Consider the following 24,431-nt stretch of genomic DNA (forward strand, 5'->3'; position numbering starts at 1 on the left):
GTTATGTTGGCACACCAAAACAAGTTAAAAGACTAAAATCAGGCGACATTTTGGTAGAAACGGCCAATGCTAAACACTCAGAAAAATTATTACAAATGACAACCTTCGCAGGAATACCAGTAATAGTATCCCCGCACAATACATTAAATACTTCAAAAGGTGTCATTATGGAATGGGACCTTCTAAATGTGCCCGAAGAGGAAATTCAAATGGAACTTCAGGAACAAGGAGTCATCAGTGTTAAAAGAATTACAATTAAAAAAGAAGGGATAATCACCCCCACCAGGAATCTGATACTCACTTTCAACACGCCTAAATCACCCAGATCAGTAAAAGCTGGATACCTACACTGCAATATAAGACCATACATCCCGAATCCTCTCTGTTGTTTCAACTGTCAGAAGTTTGGTCACTCACAGACAGTATGTAGAGGAAAATTAACATGTGGAAACTGTGGTTCGCAAGAACATGCCACTTCTACTTGCACAGCTGGATCCCATAAATGTGTAAATTGTAAAGGAGATCATACTGCATATTCAAGGGAGTGTGAAATTTGGAAGAAGGAAAAAATGATACAAAAATACAAAGCAGAAAATGGAGTTTCATATCAGGAAGCTAAAAAGGCAATTACAATAAATATAACAAACAAACCTTCTTATGCGCAGATTACCACAATCAAAAAGGCTCCGGAAATTAAACTACCCAATTCAAAATGTTGTGGCACACAAACGGATGTTACAATCCCCCCAGGAGAATCCATCTCAGAATGGGTTCGTGAGTTTTACAAACCATCTCCTTCACAAAAACAAGAAAAGATTATCAATACTCCTTTATCTTTCCCACCAGATAATTCAGAAAATGTAAGAAGAAAAGCAAACAAAGAAAAGATAGGTAGTACAGGAAAAAAGACTGCAGAACAAATGGACACGGATGCAAGAAACCAAGGAGAGGAACCAATTCTCGAAATCTTTACTGAAGAAGAAATGGATACGGGTAGACCCTATTTTTCAAAAAAAGACAAAACCAAGGTAGACAAAAATCTTTACTGAAGAAGAAATGGATACGGGTAGACCCTATTTTTCAAAAAAAGACAAAACCAAGGTAGACAAAAATAAATCAGCCCCAAGGAAGCAATCCGAGGGAACATCTAACCCCAAATGACAGATAGTACAGGAAAAAAGACTGCAGAACAAATGGACACGGATGCAAGAAACCAAGGAGAGGAACCAATTCTCGAAATCTTTACTGAAGAAGAAATGGATACGGGTAGACCCTATTTTTCAAAAAAAGACAAAACCAAGGTAGACAAAAATAAATCAGCCCCAAGGAAGCAATCCGAGGGAACATCTAACCCCAAATGACAGATAGTACAGGAAAAAAGACTGCAGAACAAATGGACACGGATGCAAGAAACCAAGGAGAGGAACCAATTCTCGAAATCTTTACTGAAGAAGAAATGGATACGGGTAGACCCTATTTTTCAAAAAAAGACAAAACCAAGGTAGACAAAAATAAATCAGCCCCAAGGAAGCAATCCGAGGGAACATCTAACCCCAAATGACAGATACGATTATCCAATGGAACTGTCGAGGTTTTCGCTCAAACACTAATGACGTTATAGATCTCATCACCCAGTACCACCCACTAAGTATCTGCCTACAAGAAACCTATTTAAAACCACAGGACAATAGTATAATCAAAAATTATATCACATATAGAAAGGATCGCATAACGAATGGAACAGCGAGAGGAGGAGTTGCAATACTAGTTAACAGACATGTCCCCTCCCAAACAATACCATTGAACACACCGTTAGAAGCAGTTGCAGCCCGTCTAGCAATAGGCTTCAATATTACCATAGCCTCAGTATATCTACCCCCTAATCAAGAATTCCGATTTAAGGATTTCGAAGAGCTGATCACTCAACTACCACCTCCATTCTGCATCTTAGGTGACCTAAATGGACATCACCCACTATGGGGCAATCACAAAATAGACCAGAAGGGTAAGCAAATAGAAAAATTAATTGTCGAGAACAACCTAATGATTTTAAATGACGGCACACACACATATTTCCACCTTCCATCAAAAAGCAGTTCTGCAATAGACTTATCAATCTGTTCCCCAACACTGTTCCCTATGACTAAATGGAGCGTGCACGAGACTCCATTGAGCAGTGACCACTACCCCATTATTTTGAAAATCATGGAAAAAACGCTATGCCAAGCCAGTAGGCACCCCAGATGGAAAATATATGATGCAGATTGGGAAACATTCAGGATACTAGCCAAGCTAGACCGCAACATTATTAAAAGAGAATCAGTACAAACATCAGTAGCCTATGTTACTGATAGTATGCTTCAAGCTGCGGAAAAGACAATACCTAAAACATCTTCTAACATCAGAATATATCCAAAACCATGGTGGAACAAAGAGTGCCAGGAAGCTAAAAAAGAAAGAAATAGAGCCTGGAACCTTTTTCGCAAAAATCCAACAACAGAAAATCTGATACAATTCAAGAGAACCAGAGCCAAGGTCAGGAAAGTGCAAAAAATAAGCAAAAAAGCTGCTTGGATGAAATTTGCATCCACTATAACTATTTCCACACCAACTACACTTATCTGGAAAAAGATCAGAAGGATGACCAACAATTCTCAATTAAACCACTCTCCATTGCTAAATTGGAAGGGACAGTTGGTTACAAACACCTTAGATATAGTCAATGTGCTTGCTGAAAATTTTTCAAATACATCTGCTAATTGTACATACCCCACAGCTTTTAAAACGTACAAGAAAGAGGCCGAAAAAATAAAATTAAACTTTTCTACCAATCAGTGTGAACAATACAACTTGCCACTCACGGCAGCAGAACTAAAACAAACTCTGCTACAGGTGAAACACAGCGCAGTCGGTCCTGATGAAATCCATTATGCAATGGTACAACAATTAGATGAACAGTCCCAATTAGCCCTGTTAGATCTATACAACAAAATATACCTTGAAAATTCTTTCCCAAACAAATGGCACCACTCAATAATACTAGCTTTCCCAAAACAGGGAAAAGATCTCTCAGACCCCCAGAACTACCGTCCCATAGCTTTGACCAGCTGCTTAGGCAAGATCTTAGAGAAAATGGTCAACAATAGACTAACATGGTATCTAGAAAATAATAATCTTCTCAACCCAGAACAATTTGGCTTTAGAAAAAATCGCTGTACCTTGGATGTACTTATACAACTGGAAAATCAAGTAAGAAATGCTTTTCTCAGGAAACAACACCAAGTCATGGTTAATTTTGATATCCAAAAGGAATATGATACCACGTGGCGATATGGTATACTTAAAAGGTTACATCAACTTGGCCTTAGAGGACATCTACCCCTCTACATACATAATTTCCTTAAGAATCGGACCTTCCAAGTTCGAATGAACAATACACTTTCTAATATATATTATCAAGAAGAAGGGGTCCCTCAAGGATCTGTACTTAGTGCCACACTTTTTGCAGTCCACTTCAGCACAATAATAGAACAAATCCCAAACAATATCTTTACAACAGTTTATGCTGATGATTTCAGCATTTCTTATCAAGCGCAGCATATGAGAACAATAGAACGGCAATTGCAAGTAGCCATTAACAGAGTCATAAAATGGACAGAAAGAAATGGATATAGAATATCGGTACAAAAGACTGCATGTATACATTTCTGCAGAAAAAGGAATCTCCATCCTGACCCGGAACTCAGGCTGAAAGAACAGATCATCCCAGTTAAAAATAAAAAATAGTGTCCGTTTCTTAGGATTAGTTTTTGACAAAAAACTGACTTTCCTAGAGCATATCAGTCACATAAGAGTCCACTGTTTGAAGAAAATGAACATCTTGAAGGTCCTATCCGCTATATCCTGGGGAGCAGACAGGACAATCCTACTACATTTATATCGCCTTCTCATTCGGTCTAAGCTAGACTATGGTGCCCCAGTCTATGACTCGGCAAGACCTAGTGCTCTGAGATGGCTCGACCCGGTACATCACTGCGCACTACGTTTAGCCCTTGGAGCTTTCCGCACCTCACCTGTGCAGAGCCTGTACGCCGAAGCTCAAGAACCTCCTCTGCAAATCAGAAGACAAAATCAATTACTCTCTTATGCAGCTAAAATAAAATCCTTACCAGACCACCCTCTACAGAAAACTCTTTTTGCTTCTGAATGGGAACAACATTATCAGCAACAACAAAGAATCAATAAACCTGCGAATGTGAGATTAAAAAAACCTTCTTCTCAGTAGAGAGCTTAACCTAGATAACATAAATCCGCTACCGAAGCAGTCTACTCCACCATGGACAATCAGACAACCTTTATGTGACTCCTCCTTCCACATTTCGAGCAAACAAATCCTTTCTCATATAAATCATCAACAGCTGCATGCTGCTTATAAGGCACAATTTTAAGATCATTGCTTTCTATATACAGATGGATCCAAAACTGATTCTCATGTGGGAGCGGCAGTTTACTTTTCTGACATCACATTGGCCCAAAAACTTCCAAAAGACTGTAGCATTTATACCGCAGAACTGCAAGCCATTATGTTAGCACTAGACGAAATCGACCATTCAAGTTTTCAAAACAGCATAATTTTTACTGACTCCCGTAGTTCCATGATGGCAATACAAAATATCAGCTCTAACAAACATCCTCTACAACAGCAGATTCAATACAAAATATCAAGACTCCTTGAACAACAACGTAACATTAGATTTTGCTGGATCCCAAGCCATGTCGGAATACATGGAAACGAACAAGCAGACAGAGCTGCCAAAGAAGCTAACAACAATATTTCTGCATCAGAATATATCCCTTTCTCAGACTATAAACACGTTATTGATCACAGTGGGATACATCACTGGCAGCAGCAATGGCAAGTACTTACCACTAACAAATTGCATCAGATTAAAAGATTACTCCAACCATGGAAATCCAGCATTCAGAAAAATAGACGCGATGAAGTGATACTTGCTAGGTTAAGGATAGGACACACGTATTTCAGTCACTCTTATCTTTTGCGAGGAGAGGATCCCCCTCTATGCCCTATCTGTCACATACAACAAACAGTAGAACATGTACTGATTACTTGTCCAGCTTTTGCAGATGAGCGCCGAAACTCCTTCAAAGAGCTAAACAAACATCACTCCCTCACTCTCAAAACCATACTGGAAGATAGGAAAAATATAGCAGATGTTTTTCAGTTCCTCAAGAAAATAAATTACTACAATCAAATATAAGACTAAATATTATTTCTAAAGCAAGCTATAGTCATTCTCTGTTACTCTTGGAAATCATTAGCAGCAATATATGAATTAAAACAAAACCATTATATAAAATAAAATTTTACAGGCGCATTTTAGCCGCAGTAGCTCTTGCGCCAAGAATTCTTAAAACAAATCAGATCAAATCCGGGGGTAGGAGGCGAAAGTTGACTGTGGGTAACCCATGAGGTGAGGGGGGGGGACATCCAGGGTTGGGGGAGAACTACCCAAGGGTAGTATTGAAAGTTTGTAGGGAAAGGGACCCCTATGCTCAACCACTTGTAAGGGGCCTCTGTCCCACACTGGCCAGGGATCTAACCCTGCTGGCCAGTGTCAGCATCCCACCCCACTGGAAATTAGCAGAACAAAGCTCTGTTAAAATGAATTCCTACTGATTGTAAATTGTATGTTTTTACTGTAAAAATTACGTTTTTTAGTTGTGCAGAAAATTTTTAAAACCTGAATTATCCACACAGAATTTCTAAACAATTTTCTTTATGCATTCAGGTATAATCAACTGACTTCCATTCCTAAGTCACTCAGCAGCTGCACCAATATGACAGAATTTAATGTGGAAAATAATGCAATTTCTCAACTTCCAGTAAGTATTATCTGCTATTTCACTTGCTCATAAATCTTAATAAACTTCAGCGAACCATATAGAAGTTATTGCATATGAACGTAATAATGTAAATTCCTTCAGTGAATCTTCTACAAAAAATAAATCAAATTGCATTTAGTCTTATTATGTTTTGTAAATATTAAAAGTACACTAGTGTCCACTTTTAGACATAAATGCTGGAACTGATAGTTTCCAGCATAAAATTACTATAATTATATTCTACCAACCATTTTTTTTTTCTTCTTATATTTTGCCAGATTTTCAGTATTCATGGTTTTATCCCTTTTACTAGCAGGTTTTATTCAAGATTTAAGTCTTTTTTTTTTTTTATAACAGATATGCACATTTTTAATAACAGATCTGCAGAAAATATTAATCATGCAGTTTGTACATAGTGTTTTTACACTGTCTGTATTGAATAGTAGTGATGGCTGCTTTTAGGTATTATGTACATTAGTTCATTTGTAAGTGATTAATTCTCCTAATTATATTTGCCTTTAAAAATATTTTTGGAAACATGCAGCTCGCCCGAATATTGTGAGTATCAGGTGTCTGGCACTACTGTGAGGAAATATGTCCCTTCCATTTTGTGCGTAAGGAAAGCGATATTTATTTTTCATTCAAAGCATTCTTCACTAGGAGTATTTTACAAGTTGCTCAAGAAATCATTTCTTATTGGACAGTAATTTCTTATGTTTGTTAACAGTTGCAATACTTCAAATATAAACTTTCATTTATGCCAATTTTTTATGGGGAGATGGAAGGAATGAAGGCTTTGAAATTGTAATTGGATCTGAAATTTTCCCAAGGACCAACATTGAAAATGTGGATTCAGTCTGATTTTCATTCTATAGTAATACAAAATACTAGTACTTTCATTTATATGAATAGATTTCTGTGATTGGGATAGGAGTGGGGGTTGCAGGGGAGGCTATGATTGATCTTAAAAGTTTTCCAGGCACCAACGAAACATGCTGAAATGTGATATCAATTGAACTTTTTTCTTAAGTAATGTCTAAACATCCAAAAACATATTTCCATTATAAGTTAGGTAATGTATGCAGTGCATTGCACTTTAGGTACATTTCATTTTTTTCATAAAATTAATTGAATTTTTTTTTTTTCTCTCTTTCTGTGATAAACTTAAATGGAAAGTGAAAAAAGCAAGTCAGAAACAGTTGCTATCAGTGTGGGCATTTAATTTTGGTTCTACAGGGTTCAAAAGATGGCCTATGTGCTGGCATGTTCTGAACAAAATGTAAACATGCAGGATTTGGGGGGGGAACTGTCTGGAACTTAACATTAATAATGCTTATGTTATGATAGGCCTAAAAAGTGGAGTAGCAAGGGAACTAAAAGTGGAGATTAGGGACTTGGTGGAAATAGGCTGTCCTTGTCATCTGATTTGAATCATCTGAATTTGTGTGCTGAAAAGGGGGGACTACGTCCCGTCTTCATTGCCTGCATCCATGTTTCAAAATTTTGAAACACGTATATATGTATATATGCAATGGCTATCTTTGTGTGAATGTTTATGTAGACTGGCAGAACAGTGTTACCTCTGGCAAGTCTATTTGAAGAAGAGGTTGTAAGTAATGAGAAAAACCAAATGAGCACTTTCAGAGTTACCAAATTGAAAAGCACAAAAACTGAGTCATGTCTGAATATAGTTTATCATCTAAAGTAGATTTGGACATCTAAAAGACAAATTAATGAACTGAAGAAAAATAACTTCTGGTGAAAGCAACTTAAACATGGCATTCAAGCTAATAACTCCAGGCTTTTCTGTTTGCATTTCTCTCTTCTGGCTTGAATAAAGCAATTTTGTTTCTTTTAAATGTTATGCTAATGTTTGAAAATTCGAATATAGCTTTTCAATTCACCATAGCTCAAATCCATTTACTGAGGATGATAAGAATATTTGAAAATTTTGTTGAAGTACTTCTTGGTATTATTAAAGATAAAAAAAATATATGAAGCAGTACATGTTTTACAGCATAAGTTCCTTCAGTTTTTGTGAGAGCCTAATATGCTATTATGAAAAAAGAAAAAATTGATGTACAGCAGTTGAGCAGTTCTTTTTTAGAGAACTGACAAGTGCACAAGGAAGCTTGAAATATAACAGATTATCCAAAGTCATGCTTATCATTTTACCCATTCCTCAGAGTAATACTGAGTATGAAAGGATATTCAGCTAAGTCAAAAAAAAAAAAAAAAGTTGCTTCATTTCTTCTCTTTCTGATGAATCTTTGGAAATGTCCTTGACAGTCAAATCTGTACAGTGGATCCTTTTTTATTAATAAAGTTTATAACAAAATTATAAACTTTAACTTTGTTATAAATGAAACTTTTCTGTTAGTGGACATCAGTCCACTGACAGAAACATCCTAAGTAAGCTGATATTTGAAAACATACCGGGTGGTTATAAAATAAGTTTCCCTATTTAGGAGATCTTAGTGTCAAAGTGGTTAGAGATAGCACTGTGAAAATCGGAGGTTTGTCTTTTAGGGTATGGGGAAGTGATTTGTAGAAGAAAAAAAAATAGTTCAAATTTCTGCCACCAGGGGAGTATTGGCACTTGTAAACATGAGATGGAATACTTAACTTAGGATTAGATTTTAATATCAGAACTTTGAAATCTACAGATATTGTTCTATATGCTTTCCTTCACTTGAGATGACATTCTGAAAATGTAGGACTGCATTCAACACAGTTTTGCCTAGCATCTCGTTGGGGATGTTGGCTACATGCTGTTTAATGCTTGCTTTCAAATCAACAAGTGTCTGTATGCTGCCACAGCAAACTCTGTCTTTCAAGTATCCCCATAGCCAGAAATCACAGGGATTGAGATCTGCTGATCAGGCTGGCCAGAACTGTAGAAAGTCTCTAGAAATGATGCCATCATTTCCAAATGTTGAACGGAGCAGTTCCTTCACTTGTTGACCATTGTGGGGAGGGGCACCATTCTGCATGAACACTACGGTCTCCGAGCATTGCCTTTCTCGCAGAGCGAGAATAATATGATCTCTTAGAAGAGCGCAGTACCGTGCACTAGTTACTGTGCACCTTACTTGGCCATGAGGTGTAGACTCTTCAAAGATAAATGGTCTGATTATAAACCTTGCTGTGAATCCACACCATACTGTAACGTATGGACTTTGTAGCAGTCTTTCATGCACAGCAGATGGACAAGAAGTTCCCCATATTCAGCAGTTTTGTGCATTTACAACCCCATGAAGAGTGAAATGTGCCTCATCCCACCACAAGATCATTCGAGCCCATGTATCGTCAAGTTGCATACGAGCCAGAAATCGTAGAGCAAAGTGTATTCGTTGTTACTGATCACAAGACTTTAGTTATTGCACTACACGAATCTTGTACAGGAACCAGTATAAAATTATTTGAAGCACTTTACGTACAGTAGACCAAGGAAGGTCAAGTCTCTTGGCACACCTCTGGCACTACTGACTGGTAGTGTTTTGCATTCTGACCTGGAGGCCATTGGAACCGCCACTTCATCCACTATCTCTCTTCCAATATGTGATCGTCTCCCCTAGAATTAGGCAGATTGCTTCATATTTCTTTATTAGTGTTCGAAGCTCCACTGTTGTCAAAGGTCCTTTATGCAAAGCTTTAAGTTTCCGATATCCATGTAGTGCTGCATTAGCATTACTATTATTCGAGTAGAACAGTTTAACTAAAAGAGCACATTTCTTTTCTTTTTTTTTAAGAGCCGTAATGGTTATTGACAGTGGCATTGGCCTTTCTGTTTTTATCTAACAGGATGTCATTTTCATAAGCAGCATGTCTTGAAGTAAATGACAACTTTTACATATGTGCAGTGCCGTTTTCCCCTGGTGCCAGAAATTTGAACTAATTTTTTTTCCTTCTATAAATCGCTTCCCCGTACCCTAAATGATATACCCACTGATTTTCACTGTGCTAACTCTAACCGTTTTGACACTAGGGTCTCCTGAATAGCGGACACTTATTTTATAACCATCCGGTACATTCAGAAAAACAATCATATGGCTGGATTTTTAAAAATCTCTTGCTTTTCCCAAAAAAGTCTTCTGCTTGCAGCTTCCAATCTCCAGCTTTTTGAAAGCCAAAACCTGCTAATGCAAGCAGCTGATGGTAGTGAATTGTACCAGCCAAGCTTACACAAAAGACAAGGTCCTTTGTGTAAATGCTTATTTTGTCTTGTTTTCAAACTTGAAAATTTTGTGGAAAGCAAGATCCTACCATGTGTTATTATGAAAGAAGAAATAATTCATGTTCCTTGGTTGGGAAACTGAGAAGTACAGAAGGAAACTTGAAATATTACAAATAAAAATGCTGGTAGTGCTACTATTCAGTTCGCACTGGAGTTAAGTTGGTTGAATTTACATGCATGCGTGGTAAGTGCACATATATATGCAGTGTCTTGATTATGTGCTCCTCAAAAGTGTGCTTTAATTAAAAGTGTCTAAGGAATGTCTAATGTATCATATTCAAACTTGAAAATTTTGTGGAAAGCAAGATCCTACCATGTGTTATTATTATTGGAACTGTTTGTATTTCTTGGTGCTAGGTGATTGCCCTACTTGCTGAGACTACTCAGGTCAACCTACAGTGTTTCTCTTGAATGATTTCAGGTGATTTTCTCATTTGTCAAAATTCCGAAATACAAACAGTGTTCTCCATTACGTTGGCTGGTTAAGGTCAGCATCTAGTGTCTTGTGCCTACATGCACATGTCTTTGGCCTACATGCAAAAACCCCAAGGGCAGTTTTTGGACACTCTTATTGACTTGCAGTGAACAAGCTAAAGGTTACAGCTAATTACTGACTGTCACTACGAATTGAAGTGGAAGGGCTGCTTGGCATTTTCTGTTCTGTTTTCCATATGATTATGGAGAAATTATTGATATGTATTAGTTGCAATAACAAAGTGGACTGTGCACGTGAATGTTCATCCTGTCATGCCCTTTATTGTAGATCCTGCTCTCCTTATGTCAATCTTAAAAAACTCGCAAAAAAAAAGTTAAAAAAGGGTTGGAAATGTGAGCTATGTAAGGGTGGTAATCAGTCTAATGACTCAGTAAATGATGCTGATACTACATGCCTCCTGTCGTTAACTCTGAATTACACACTGAGCGCAAGTGATGACAAAGTATTAGCACCGATTTCAACAGCTGTGAAACAGCTCTCAAACAAGTTGTGTTGATTCCAGAAAGAGCATTTAAATAATACTGATTTTGTGGCTAACAAACTGAATGAACTTCTTGAGTTGACTAAACATTGTAGTTGTGATGTGAAGTCACTATCAACCCTTGAGGATAGCACTCAGTTCTTGCAATCTGAAAAAAAATATACTTGAAATTGATAGGAAGGACTATGGTGAATCTTATCCTGATTCCTTTGCTTATCCTGCACAAGGAAGCATTCTCATTAAAGCGTAATTATAAGAGTTAAAAGACTATATCATGGTACTGCATAGGGAATCTTGATGAACTTGCTAAACTGATGAATTTCCTTAATACAACAGACCTTATCCAATTCTATAAAAACTATGCCCAATCCAGCTTAATTGCAATCTGCCTGCACTGCACATGCCATCCTACTGACAGCTGCTCCACACTTTCTTTAGGAGGAGAATGTAATGAGGTAGACAAATGGAATAGACACCCAGCTAAGCAATCAAATGAACAAAGACCACAGACTTCTTCAAGCAAGACTGATAGATCCGTTGAAAAAGTTAAGTGCCCTTATCATTGGGAAGAAAGTAGCTCATGATCAGCCTAAAGTGCTTTAGTATGATCATGAGATACTTTGTTTTCCTGCTCAGGAAAACAGAAGAAACAACAACACACTGGCTCTGTCACCAAAGCCAACACCACTAATGTTATGCCTATTAGTAACATGAAATCTAGGCCTGTGGCAGGTACAGTTCCAAAGGGAAAGGCACCGTATGTGGATTATGATGTTGCTGCTCTAGAGGCATTAACATTAAAACAGGTTTTAGAACTCATGAGAATGGTAAGGGTCTAAATGAGTACAAAACATTATCAGTCCATTATTGTGCAGTTAATCTCACTTCTGCACACACTTTCCAAGAGTAACGATCACCTACTCAGTAGCAAATATGGTCTCACTGTTGTACCATGTAAATCCAGCTTATTTATTTCCTTGCTCAGTCCACATACAAAGGTGGAAGTTTTAAATAAATTTATGAGAAACGAATTAGGAGCGGAAGTTCAGGTTTGTGCACTTAGAACTAAACATCCCTCTCATGCTTCTTTCTTGGTGACTGCCATAAATCGGACGAAAGTAAACTATTGGAATCTCTATATTGGCTTCCAGGATTATTAATCAGGCTATTTAAAATCTACAACAAGAATATGAACAACGTTGAAAGGAGTGATAGTTAGCAACCACGGTGCAGATACAATTCTTGTGATTCTCACTTTTACAGACCTCTACTGTTTCTGCTCCTTCAAAGGACGGACGATGATAGCTATCAGCATTCATTTCATATATATATCATCAGAACTGTAGGAGCCATGTGAATAAAATTGACAAATTTAAATCTTGCTTTGCTCTCTGGAGTTTGATGTGAGATTTTCGGTGGTAATTACACTGGTACAGGATGACTGTTGACCCAGGATGGGCACCAGGTAGCAGCTGCCCATGCATTGGCCTGGTGGCATAGTAGCCTGACACAAACAAAACAACACAGATTAATATTTACACACATACACTTACACTTTTTCAGGCCCATTAGGTGCCTCCGTAGCCAGGTGGGCAGGAGCAGCAGTGAGTAGCACACGCTTCTTGATTAGAGTGGGGTTCAAACCTGTGACCACCAAATACGGAGGATGCAGAGAGGTCAGGGAATGACCACCGCATATCCCCAGAGCAATATGGTCTTAGTTGCTAATGCTCCTAAAAACCAAATAACAAACAAACATCATGTCCATTATGCAGAGTTTCTGCACCGTAATGGAGTACAAAGGTGGAGATGGGCTAACGCCTTGGAGCACCCCGATATAAGAACACACGCAGTACCTTGATATACCATTATATAGAATGGATATATATATATATACACAGGGTGATTCACTACCAGTGCGACAAACTTGTAGGAGGTGTAGGGGGCACAAAGATGAATCGGAATCACATAGCATTGGAGGGTCCGAAATGCCTTTGTCGTGCGGTAGAGGACGTTGAACAGGTGGTCGCGTGAACAGCGATCCCGCTGGAAGTCAGCATTTGCGAACCGTTTCTGTTGAAGAAACCAAGTAGCAAAAGTCCTCCAGAGTGGATAATCCACAGGCTCCAATGATTGGATGCGTTGCAGATGGTATGAACTCATTTGGTTTGTTGACAGTATCCTCCATACAGTGGATTGGGAAATACCCAATTGTTGGCCTATCGCTCGAGTACTCGTACTCGGATTGCCTTCTGCAAGACGTAGGACATTCTCCTCATTGTCTGCCGTCCTCATCGTTCACTCTCGATTCATGGTACCTCTCGTGAAACAACCAGTCTCACGTAACCTTCTCATCATACAATTAAAATCGTATGATGAGGAGCACGCCTGTGCGGGAAACGTTCCTGGTACAAGCACAGAGTGGCACGCCCGTTACAGTCTGCAGCTCCATACGCGCGGTGCATGTCGGCCAGTTCAACGTTTGAATACTCGTTCATCCTACTGCCTCGGGAACTGGTTCGCAAATGCTGACTTCCAGCGGGCTCGCTGTTCACGCGACCTCCCGTTCAACGTCCTCTACCGCATGACGAAGGCATTTCGGACCCTGCAATGCTATGTGATTCCAATTCGTCTTTGTGCCCCCTACACCTCCTGCAAGTTTGTCGCACTGGGTGAATCACCCTGTATATGATAATGTCTATAAAACTGTATATAATCTTGTATATTAATTGTTTATATCATGAAAATGTACATAAAATTGTGTGTGTAAATAAATGGAAAATGGAATGGAATGGAGTTTGATATATATATATATTTTACATAAACATGGCTTCATGGTAGTATTCTAGATTCGGAAGTATCGAAAATGGGCTATACTGTCCTTAGAAGAGACAGGGGATCTAGGGGGCAGTGGTGTTGCGATCATAATCTGAAACCAATTTGTAGTAACAATGCACAAGACCAGAATATTGAAGGACTCTTTTGTAATTTGAAGATTCATAACAAAAATGTTCTCATTGCAGCTATCTCCCCACCCACCCCTATCAATCTACTTGTTATGGAGAGGCTGTTACAAACACTTTGAGTTTGAAAAATTTTTTTCACCAGTCAGATGAGATTTTTTACTTATTTGGAGAATTTGTGTTCAACACTCTCCATTAGGCATTGAGGAGTCACCTGCAACAACTAGGGTGCTTTATGGCATCATGTTTAAACTGGGCTTCAAGTAGTATAACAATACTTATACTAGAGGCAAGGTGTTACTGGATCTCATTTTTGCATCCAAGCAAATCCTAATTTTAGGAGCAGTTTCTTTTCTGCCATCTGATCACACAGCTTTGAGCTGTCAAATAAACATTTCACAGAAAAATAAATGCACTACTCTTGTCCCAGCCAAGCTTAACTTTATTAGAGCAGACTGACAATTGTTAGGACATGAACTTCATAACATTGATTGGTTCTCATTCCCACTGATCAATGATATTGATGCAGTCACCGATCATCTTATTAGCACAATCTCCTCTAACATTCAAGATTTCATACCTCTCGGTAAAAACTACAGGAACAGATTCCCTCATTGGTTCATGGCAGACATAATTGCAAAAATCAAAAACAAAGAGCAGTGCAGAAATAACTTCAGGGTGACATGTGGAGAAGGGTTTGTCAGTTTTCAAGGCACACAGAAGCAATCTAAAAAGGATGATCACAAAGCAGTATGCTCTCTGTATTCAATCATTTCACCGTTAATGGCAACCTGAAGCAATTTGGAACATGCTTAAAAACTCCAATAACTGCTCAACAGAAACTAAAATTTTAGATACTGATGGCAAGCCTACAACCTGTGACAAAACTAAAGTATACTTTTTTCTCCTCATTTTCCGAGAAAGCTACAGCTACGGCTGTTTAACTTATCAGTTTTCAGTAGTTCAGGATGATACACTTAATAAACTCTTGGACATAGACGATCTCACTCAAGCATTTCAGAAACTTACAAAAGATTTTTCAGCTGGCCCAGATAAGATTCCACTTATCTTTTAGAAGAAATGATTTTCACAACTTAAATATATGATATTGCATATATTCAATCTTTCCGTTACTACTGGTATTTACCCCATTCACAGGAGAATTACTGTCCCATCTGCCTTCTGAACTCGCTGGTAAAAATTCTGGACGCCATCATTCACAACTGATTAATGAAATATTTTCAGCACTTCATCTGCGACGGCCAGTATGCCTCTACCAGGGGCCGATCTGCTACCACTAATCTTCTCACTATCTGGCAGCAGGTTCTAAACACTATCGATATGGGAGGACAAGTTGATGTGATCTACACAGACCTAACTAAGGCTTTTGACAGTGTCCCACACTGTCATCTTGCAAAAAAACTGAGCCAGTATGGAATATTTGACCTGCTACTTTCTTGGTTGATCAGTTATATATCGTATTGGAAATAGGTTTATCATCAGACAGGAAATTTCAAGGGAATTTCTTCCATCAAAAGGAGTTCCACAAGGATCATCGCTTGGGCCTCTGTTGGGCCTATCTTTGTCAATGATCTAATGCATTTTGTGCAGAAAGATGGGATTAAGATTTTAATGTTTGCAGGTGATGTGAAAATTTACTCATGGATCAACAGTCAAGCTGATGCAGATAATCTTCAAGCTGCTCCCAACTCTTTTGCTTGCTAATTGGGTTGGTTTAAACAGTCTGGAAGTTAATCCTATTAAATGCAGCTCAATTTCCTTTGCAGCTTTGAGGAAATCTATGATTTTAGTAAATCAGTACTACATTAAGTATATTCCAATTACCAAAGTTGCCATTGTTAAAGATCTGGGTGTTATTTGGATGTGTACTGGATAAACATATTAGAAATTCTGTCATTCTGTACAAGCTTAAAAACAAATTGGCTTCATCAAACGGCAGACACATAGATTCAGATAGTCTCAGTTCTCTGTGCTTTTATTCAAAGCAACTTGTACTCCCTATACTGGAGTTTGCTGCTCCTGTATGGAACCCACACTTACATATTTGACAGCAAATTGAAATGCATTCGCTATCTTTCCAGCTGTAATCCCATGTTTTACCACCGCGTTTTCTACCCGAATCTCTGCTCTTACTTCAATCTTTGGAAACTCAGTGAACTGTTCTCGATCTAAAACTGTTGAACTGTATCTTCACTGGTTCTACCTGCCTGCCCAATCTTTTATGCCATATTGATTTTCATGTTCCAGCGGTGGCTACTAGACAGAAGACGACATTCCACATCAGTAGTTCTAGGTTAGAGATATTCAAGAACTCCTTTAAAAGAACTATGGCTCTTATAAACAAGTATGATCGAATATGACTGTGGACAGGAAAGAGTTTCACAGAACTATTTGGAGCAAGTTGGCTGGTTGACAGTGGGGTTCAAGGTGAAAGTTATGATTAAATAGTATGTATTGTTTTATTATAAGGGCTCCGTAGCCTAGTGGTCAGGAGTGGGAGTGCAGTGGCACACGCTCTTTGAGTAGCCCGGGGTTCAAGCTCCTGACTGCTAAATACGGTCGATCTGCCAACCCGCACTGGACCAGCGTGGCAGATTATGGTCCATTTCCATGAACATGAATTGTTGAGGAGGCTTCCATCCTGCAGTGGGTTGATAATGGCTGCAATTTATTTTTATTTATTTATTGTTTTATTTATTTACATATTAATGTACTATCTTTGTATATTTGTGTATTTTCTGTTCTGTTATACACTTTAACTGGTGTACACATGTTGTTTATATTATATGTTAATAAAAAGTAAATTTCAACAGAATCCAGTCACTCTGTACAACAACCAAATCCTCTGCTTGCACCTTCAAGGTGATGGTGGAACTGTAAGTAAATGGGTATATACTATTGTGTAAGGTCAAAAACATTGCACTACACTGCACCTAGTATATTGGAGATGACTGGCCAGGTGTGAACCATCATAAACAGGGATCAAGATATGACATTCCACATCATACAGAGGAATAGCTGACCTTCGATGAGCAAGGTTTCACTAGACTGGTAATGACTTTCATTACCAGTCTAGTGAAAAATGTTTACTCTTCAGAGAAAAGCTCCAGTATCTCTTCTCTTGTGCAATATAGGCAAGGTTTTATGCAGGCTTTGAAACAGCCTATGCAGGCCAGATGCTATCAAGGTCAGTGGGCACACCTATTGGTTTGGTTCAGTGGACTATCTGGCAGCTGAACTGTTGTGGATCTAAATGTTGGCATTTTCATCTGTTAGTGTATATACTTGTGGATGTAGAATGGCAAAGCTGTTATGTAAAGGAGTTGCAAATATTCTTGCTGTTTATTTAATGTATCATTTCATTAACTTTATATATTTATACATAGGTATACATATATATACCAGACATGGGTTGTAAGGCATTATGAATTTGAAAAAAATTATCATTTTTGGTAACTTTTAATTTAATAAGTTGGAAAAATCATGTAAAAGTAATGATCAATTTGATGATTTTTTTTTCTCATCAGAAAAAGAAATTTGAAAGAAAACTTGATTGTAAAAAAATTGTTATTAAAGATTTATTAACATTAGTAGATGCATATAATGCAAGGAAGCAAGCTTATACAGCATCATTCAAAAAAAAATTAAAAAAAAAAAAAAAAAAAAACTTTCCATTTCACCCAGCCATTCACTCCAAATGTTTGTCCAGTTCTTCCTTGAATTTGTCAGCTTCCTTTAAGCTATCAAATTCCACAACAGATGGAAGTTTGTTCCAGCAATCAGCCACCTGCTGGCTATAGGCAAATTTCTGCACGTCTATTCTACAACCATCTTTCCTCAATTTGAATTTATACCCCCCCATCCTCAGTTGCATAATCTGAGCAAGAGGAAGAATCTCACCAGCATTCAGCTTGCTCAAACCATTCAAGGCCTTATGCACCTCAATTAGATCACCTCACAGCTGCCTAGTCTCCAGAAGCTGCAATTTGCAGAACTTAAGCCTTTCTTGGCAAGAGCAGCCAATCTTGCCACTCACCAATCTTGTTGCCCTTCTCTGTACTCATTCCAGCAGCTCTACATCTTTCCTAAAATGAAGCCTCCAGACCTCTATGCAGTATTCAGGTGTGGCCTGACCATTGCCTTATTCGAGGGGATAATCACCTCCTTATCCCTGCTAGCAAAATTCCTGTATATCATTGACAAAATCCCACGAGCTACTCTTGCAGCCTGTCTACACTACTCAGAAGACTTCATATCTAACTTGCTGCATAATTACCCCCAGTTCTTTTTCATTTTCCACTACCCTGAGTGTAGGACTGTACAGTTGGTATGTTACTCTGGGGTTACTGCTACCAATATGCAGTACTTGCTTTGCTTTTGTCAATGTTAAACTTTAGTTGCCACCTCTCAGCCCTTCTGTCCAACTTTTATTAGCATTAGCATTAGTTGAGGCATGTGATGCAAGAAAGCAAACTAATAGAGGGGGGGGGAAACCTTCCCATTTCACCCATCTGTTCACTCCAAATGTTTCTCTAGTTCAACTTTAAATTTATTTAAGCTATCAACTTCCACAACAACAGATGGAAGTCTGTTCCAGCAATCAACTACCCGCTGGCTAAAGGCAAACTTCCGCACATCTATTCTACAACTGTCTTTTCTCAGTTTGAATCTATGCCCCCCCTCAGGTTCTTAACTGAACAAGTGGCAGTATCCCATCAGTGTTGAGCCTGCTCAAACCTCAATCAGATCACCTCGCAGGTGCGTAGTCTCCACTTGCTGCAACTTACAGAATATAAGCCTCTCCTGGTAAGAGAGCGTGGGGGGGCCAGGCAACAGGTCCACCACAGCCAATCCATCGATGCCCAAAAACGCATGTTCAAATGGTCACGAACACACCTTCCATAATGTGCAGGTGCCCCATCATGTTGAAACCAAATGTTGCGTCTCACATTTGCTGGAACATCGTCAAGTAACCCTAGTAGAACTTGTTCAAGAAAGGTCCGATATTTAGCGGAGTTCATGCGAGATGGTAACAGGTATGGGCCAACTAAGCAGTCACCGACCATACCTGCCCACACATTTATTGCGAAGCGATGTTGCATGGGGTGCACACTGTGTGGACCTCTGCTAATCCATACACTAGGTGCATGTCTGCCAGCTCACAGTTCATATATCGATGCATGCTCTTCGTGGGGCGACTACTGCTGGAATGAGTAAACCAGACATTTTTCCTTTCGCAAACTGATGAACAGCGCTGTGTACTCACTTACGGTGACGTTTCCGGTTATGGGTTCCTATGCGATTCACATTCCTTTAGATGTTACCTACCTCCCCTAAACATTTGTACCAATATTTTTGAGACGCTGTATAAGCTTGATTTCTTGCACAACATGCCTCTACTAATGCTAATCTTGAAAACTTCCTTCTCTGATCAGTAATAACAATATAACTTTTACCGATATCTTAGCTTATGTCACTCATCACAGGACAAATTGTCTAGTACACTGAATTGTCATATAGTGAATTGTCTTGTCATTAATTGATACGATTCTGAAAATTAAGTTTTATATCTGTGGTTTCTTTTTGTTTCTTACAATTGGATGACCAGTTTGCTCTCTGACCACACAGTGTAGTGATGGTAGATGGCTCTGTCTTCTAATGCAGCAACTAGTACTGGCCCCTGATGCCAAATGAATTGTGATCAGGTGATTTATCTGTACTATTTTTCATCGAGCTATCTCTGTAGAGCAACCAATAGTTCTTTTTAAGTTCCCACATTTTCTAAAACTCTTCATTTAATAGAAGATCTTCTAACAAAAAGTTCTTGTAGAGTGCGAGAAAAGAAAACCACCTTTCATTATATTTTTCTTTCTTAACTACTAATCCTTACTAATCTCCACCACGGAGGATGCGGAAAGCTCAGGGAATGACCACTGCATATCCCCGGAGCAATATGGCCTTAGTTGCTAATGCTCCTAAAAACCAAATAACAAACAAACTAATCTCCACCAGTGTGCCTGCCTGCCCGTGGCATGGACAGAAACCTAGGCAGAACAGTTGATCTGCCAAGGAAAGATGCCATATTGCCAGAACAGCTCATGGGGTTTTGCCAATGATATACAGAAACTTTGCTAGTAGGGATATGGAGGTGGTTATCCCACTGTATAAGGCAATGGTTAGGCCATACCTTGAGTACTCCATATAGATCTGGAGCCCCCATTTTAGGAAGGAAGAGCTGCTGAAGGTACAGAAGAGGGGAATAAAGGAGTGTTCTTACTAAGAAAGGCTTCGGTTATGGACTAGGCATCTGTGAGGTGATCTGATTAAGATGTTTAAAGCTTTGAATGGATTGAGCAAGCTTAATGCTTATTTGGATTCTTCCTCTTGCTCTTATGCGCTTGAGGCATAAAATTGAACCAGGAGTTTGCCTTTAGCCAGCGAGTGGTTGATTGCTGGAACAAATTTCGATCTGTCATTATGCAAGTTGATAGCTTAAATAAATTCAAGGAAGAACTAGGCAAACTATTGGAAGTAATGGATATATGAAATAAGAAGGTTTTTTTTTTTTTTTTTTTGCTGATGCTGTATAAGCTTACTTTCCTACATTATTTGCCACTGCTAATGCTAGGGCCAAGAGGCACGGTGGTGCTTCAGTAGGTGAATATAGGGAGCAATTTATTGAAATAAATTGCTTTTATGTGGGTAAAATAAATCAATTTCAATAGAAATCCTGGAGTCTACTGAAATTGATTGATTGTAGAGTCTTGACAGAATCTGGCAGGATTTTGTTAAGACTCAAGAGAATAAAGACCCTTGGGGTATGCCTTATAAGATTATAATGAATAAACTTAAAGTGGATAGGTGTAGCATACCATCAGGCTGACTGGTTTAGAGGAGACTCTTGGCTGAAAGGAAACTATATCGGCTATATTAGATGAATTAGTTCAAAAAGATAAAATCATTTTATGAAAATGAGCAGCAGCAGCAGTTGTTGCAAGAGGATAATAGAAGTTGTTATACTAGTGTGGTTGAGGAAGATTTCACTACTGATGAATTCAAAGGAAGCTTTGAATAAATCTAAGCATAGAAATGTCCCGGTTAAATTGTATTGTTATTGAGGCTTTGAAGGCATTTGCTGGGGTGTAACCGGATATCCTGCTCCAATTATATAATAGTTGTTTACATGAGGAAGTGTATGCAGAATGCTGGAAAACAGTAGTAGCAAAAATATTACTAAGGAAGCAGGATAAGGACAAACAAAATATTAGATAATATAAGCCAGTGGGAAAAACATTAGAGCATATGTTAATTAAAAGATATAGCAGGCTTCAGAAGCCCAGTTTTGGGTTTAGAAGAGGCAGATCTACTGAGGATGCAATTTTTGAAGTAGTACAAAGGGCACAGATGTCTGTGGAGAAGTACATCGCTGGGGTTTTGATTGTCTTTGAATGTAGTGTATCGTGTATAGAATGAGAAGTATTGGATGCCCAATAAATCTCTGTAACTTATAAGGAGTTACTTTGCAGATCATAAAGCAGAACCTGCTCCAGGTCTATCAGCACCCTGTGTGAGTTTTTTGGTGTGCCCTCTCCAACTTCCTATTAAGTTTATGCATTATATTTTTACTATTAACTGAAAAATACCGCCTTTTTTATTTTTAAAAAGAAACAATATATGAGAGCCCCTGAAGGATAGATTCAAATATATTATTTAGGAAATAAATAAATTAACCACATTTTGCAATAATAATCATAATATTAATCATATATTTTCAGGGCATTTGGCGCTGCACTGCTCGATCGCCCCTGAAGCTGGCCCTGTTCTAAAGGGCTGCCACCAGGCTCCATTTTAGGGCTTCATGTTTGGAATTACATTTTAGATGAGTTGTTGAATGAAAGTTGGTAGGGCTCTGACCTTATTGCATATGCGGACAATCTGTTGGTTATTATTTATTGTAACTTGGTTGGAACTAGAGTGAAAGCTTGAAGTTGCTTTGGGCAGAATTATTATGTGGGCAGGGGTAGATAAACTCATGATCTCCCCTACCAAGACAAAGTGTATGATATTGAAAGCGCAATTAGCTCAAATAGACATCCAACTATATAAACTGAAGGATTAGTAGTTGAGTATGCTCCAGAAGTCCGATACCTCACTATAGTGCTTGATGAGCAGCTGAGCTTTCTTCCTCATGCTAATTATTTGAGGGAGAAAGTAACAATCATGTATTCGAAATTGGGATGAATTATAAGGAAAGAATGACGTTAAAGGGAAGTCATTAGACATTCTATACAAAATGCCTGTTTATCCCAATTTGTGTGGGGGGGGGGGGGCATGGGGCTCAGCCAACAAGGCTATACAGCTCATGGCTGGAAGGAAGCCAATGGACTTAGTAATTATTCAGAAGTGCCTGGAATATGCTACAAAACACAACTTTCCAAGGGAATTGCTTGGAGTTAGAGCATGTCCTTTGATTGATAGAACTTATTCTAAGCAGGATTTAAAGAAAGAATGCAAGAGATTTAGAGTAGAAATGAAATGAATTTGGATAGTCCGAGTATATGTGACCCAGCCCTTATCAGGCTACTTCTGGATAAGGGCCAGATCACATATGCTATGTGATCTGGCCTGAAGTACGTTTCAGAAGGCAAGGAGGTGGCCAGAACTTGGTCTTTACCCGACTGTGATTGTAACTGACCATGGTTTGAAGACTAGATGCCAGTGATTTGGCATAGTGGATGATCAGAATTGTATATGTGGAGAAATAGAGAATAGTGAACATATTCTCCTTCATTATGAGCATTATAGTCACTACAGACATGAGTTACCCAGGGGCTCACATCTGATGAGTATGAGCTTGGCACACCCAGGGTCCTGAGCTGGATAACATTATGCTTCTCTTGCTGACCAGGCTAGCCGAGTGGGTAAAGTACCTGCCCGGCAACCCAAAGGTCGCGGGTTCGATTCCCGCCTCGGGCTTGGATCAAAGTACTGCAAAAACCTTGGGAGGTGCAATATGGCCACAGAAGCCGATGCGCCAACAACTACCAAATCAAAAAAAAAAAAAAAAATTATGCTTCTCTTATAAAAACCAAACAAACTCTCTCTCTCTCTCTTTTTGGCTGGTGCAGCAAAGCCTCAGGCTTCCTTGCACCATATGGTTAATAATAAAAAAAAAAAGTTGGGCTGCTGACTCTCACTCATGTTTTATAGTTTGGAGAGTTATTGTGCTTTTAAGCAATTTGTATATAGTGTATTTCAAATGAGAAGAGTGTAAAGGAGTGTGTGTGTGTGTGTGTGTGTGTGTGTGTGTGTGTGTGTGTGTGTGTGTGTGTGTGTGTGTGTGTGTGTGTGTGTGTGTGTGATATATTTATATAGGACTGTTTATTAAACTGAGTTTTAATATGTATATATAAGTTATATTCATATAAGGATTTTATAGTATGCTGAAGTTTATTTGTATATATGTATATAGAGCTTCTGTGTGTTAATGTATAAACTTGCTCATGTGGGATCCAAATAGATAAAGAACAGAGAGAAGGCTGCCTTCTTTAATAAATACATCTTGTTGAGCATCTCTTTCTCTAAGATGATGTTTTGTTAGGGTCTTCGGAAACAGTTAAATGCTAGTGATACATTAATATTTGCAGTGGTGGTAAATATAATTTAATGAAAAAGCATATTGAAAGTAATTTTTAACTTGTAATTAACAAAAAAAGTTGTATAGGCTAAAAAATTGGTTGCGTATAATTTTAAACAATATTTAATAATTTTCACTTTCTTCCCATAATGTGGTTAAGACAAATTTTTATTTTGAAGAATTACAAATTTGTAATTTCCATCTAAATTAGCTTTTCAGTGATTTTTTTTTTTTTTTTTTTTCTTTAATTATGTATAAAATGCAGAGTTTTGAGTTATTCATTGATTATTTATTTTCAGGAAGGCCTTTTATCTAGTCTGTGCAATTTAAACAGTTTGACGTTATCTCGAAATTGCTTCACTTCCTATCCAGTTGGAGGCCCATCACAGTTCTGTAATGTAAATGTGAGTTTTTTTTTAAATATCATAGAGATTAACTTTTGGCTTATTCTCTCCTAAGAAATCCTTAAATTATATTCAAGCCAATTTTTTTTGATATAATTGTCACAAGCATAAAAAGGTGTAGAGTGTTTACGGTAATAGTAATAGCCATATAGTGCAAGGAAGCCACAGGCTTTTGCTACACTGGCAAAAAAAAAATTATTTGCTTCCCCCCCCCCCTTATGTGGGTAACTATCCAGTTGACTTTGAGTTTATTCGAACTATCAGCCTCAACTACCTGTGAAGGCAACT

General features: G+C 38.3%; 1 protein-coding gene across 3 annotated transcripts in view; it reads left to right on the forward strand.

Annotated features, from left to right (window-relative positions):
• The window catches only part of LOC150087051 (uncharacterized), a 521,728-nt gene that overhangs the window by 345,381 nt on the left and 151,916 nt on the right, over positions 1-24,431 (forward strand). For all 3 annotated transcript variants that reach the window (XR_016546863.1, XR_016546862.1, XM_090371782.1), the window contains exons 8-9: positions 5,811-5,904; positions 24,039-24,143. Coding sequence is in view for 1 of the 3 variants with exons in the window: in XM_090371782.1 (XP_090227908.1) it covers positions 5,811-5,904; positions 24,039-24,143 (199 nt within the window). In the remaining 2 variants the exon portion in view is untranslated. The remainder of the gene's footprint in view (positions 1-5,810; positions 5,905-24,038; positions 24,144-24,431) is intronic.

Source organism: Mastigoproctus giganteus, chromosome 4 (assembly GCF_048544385.1).
Source record: "Mastigoproctus giganteus isolate SK-2022 chromosome 4, ASM4854438v1, whole genome shotgun sequence".
Lineage (NCBI taxonomy): Eukaryota > Metazoa > Arthropoda > Arachnida > Uropygi > Thelyphonidae > Mastigoproctus > Mastigoproctus giganteus.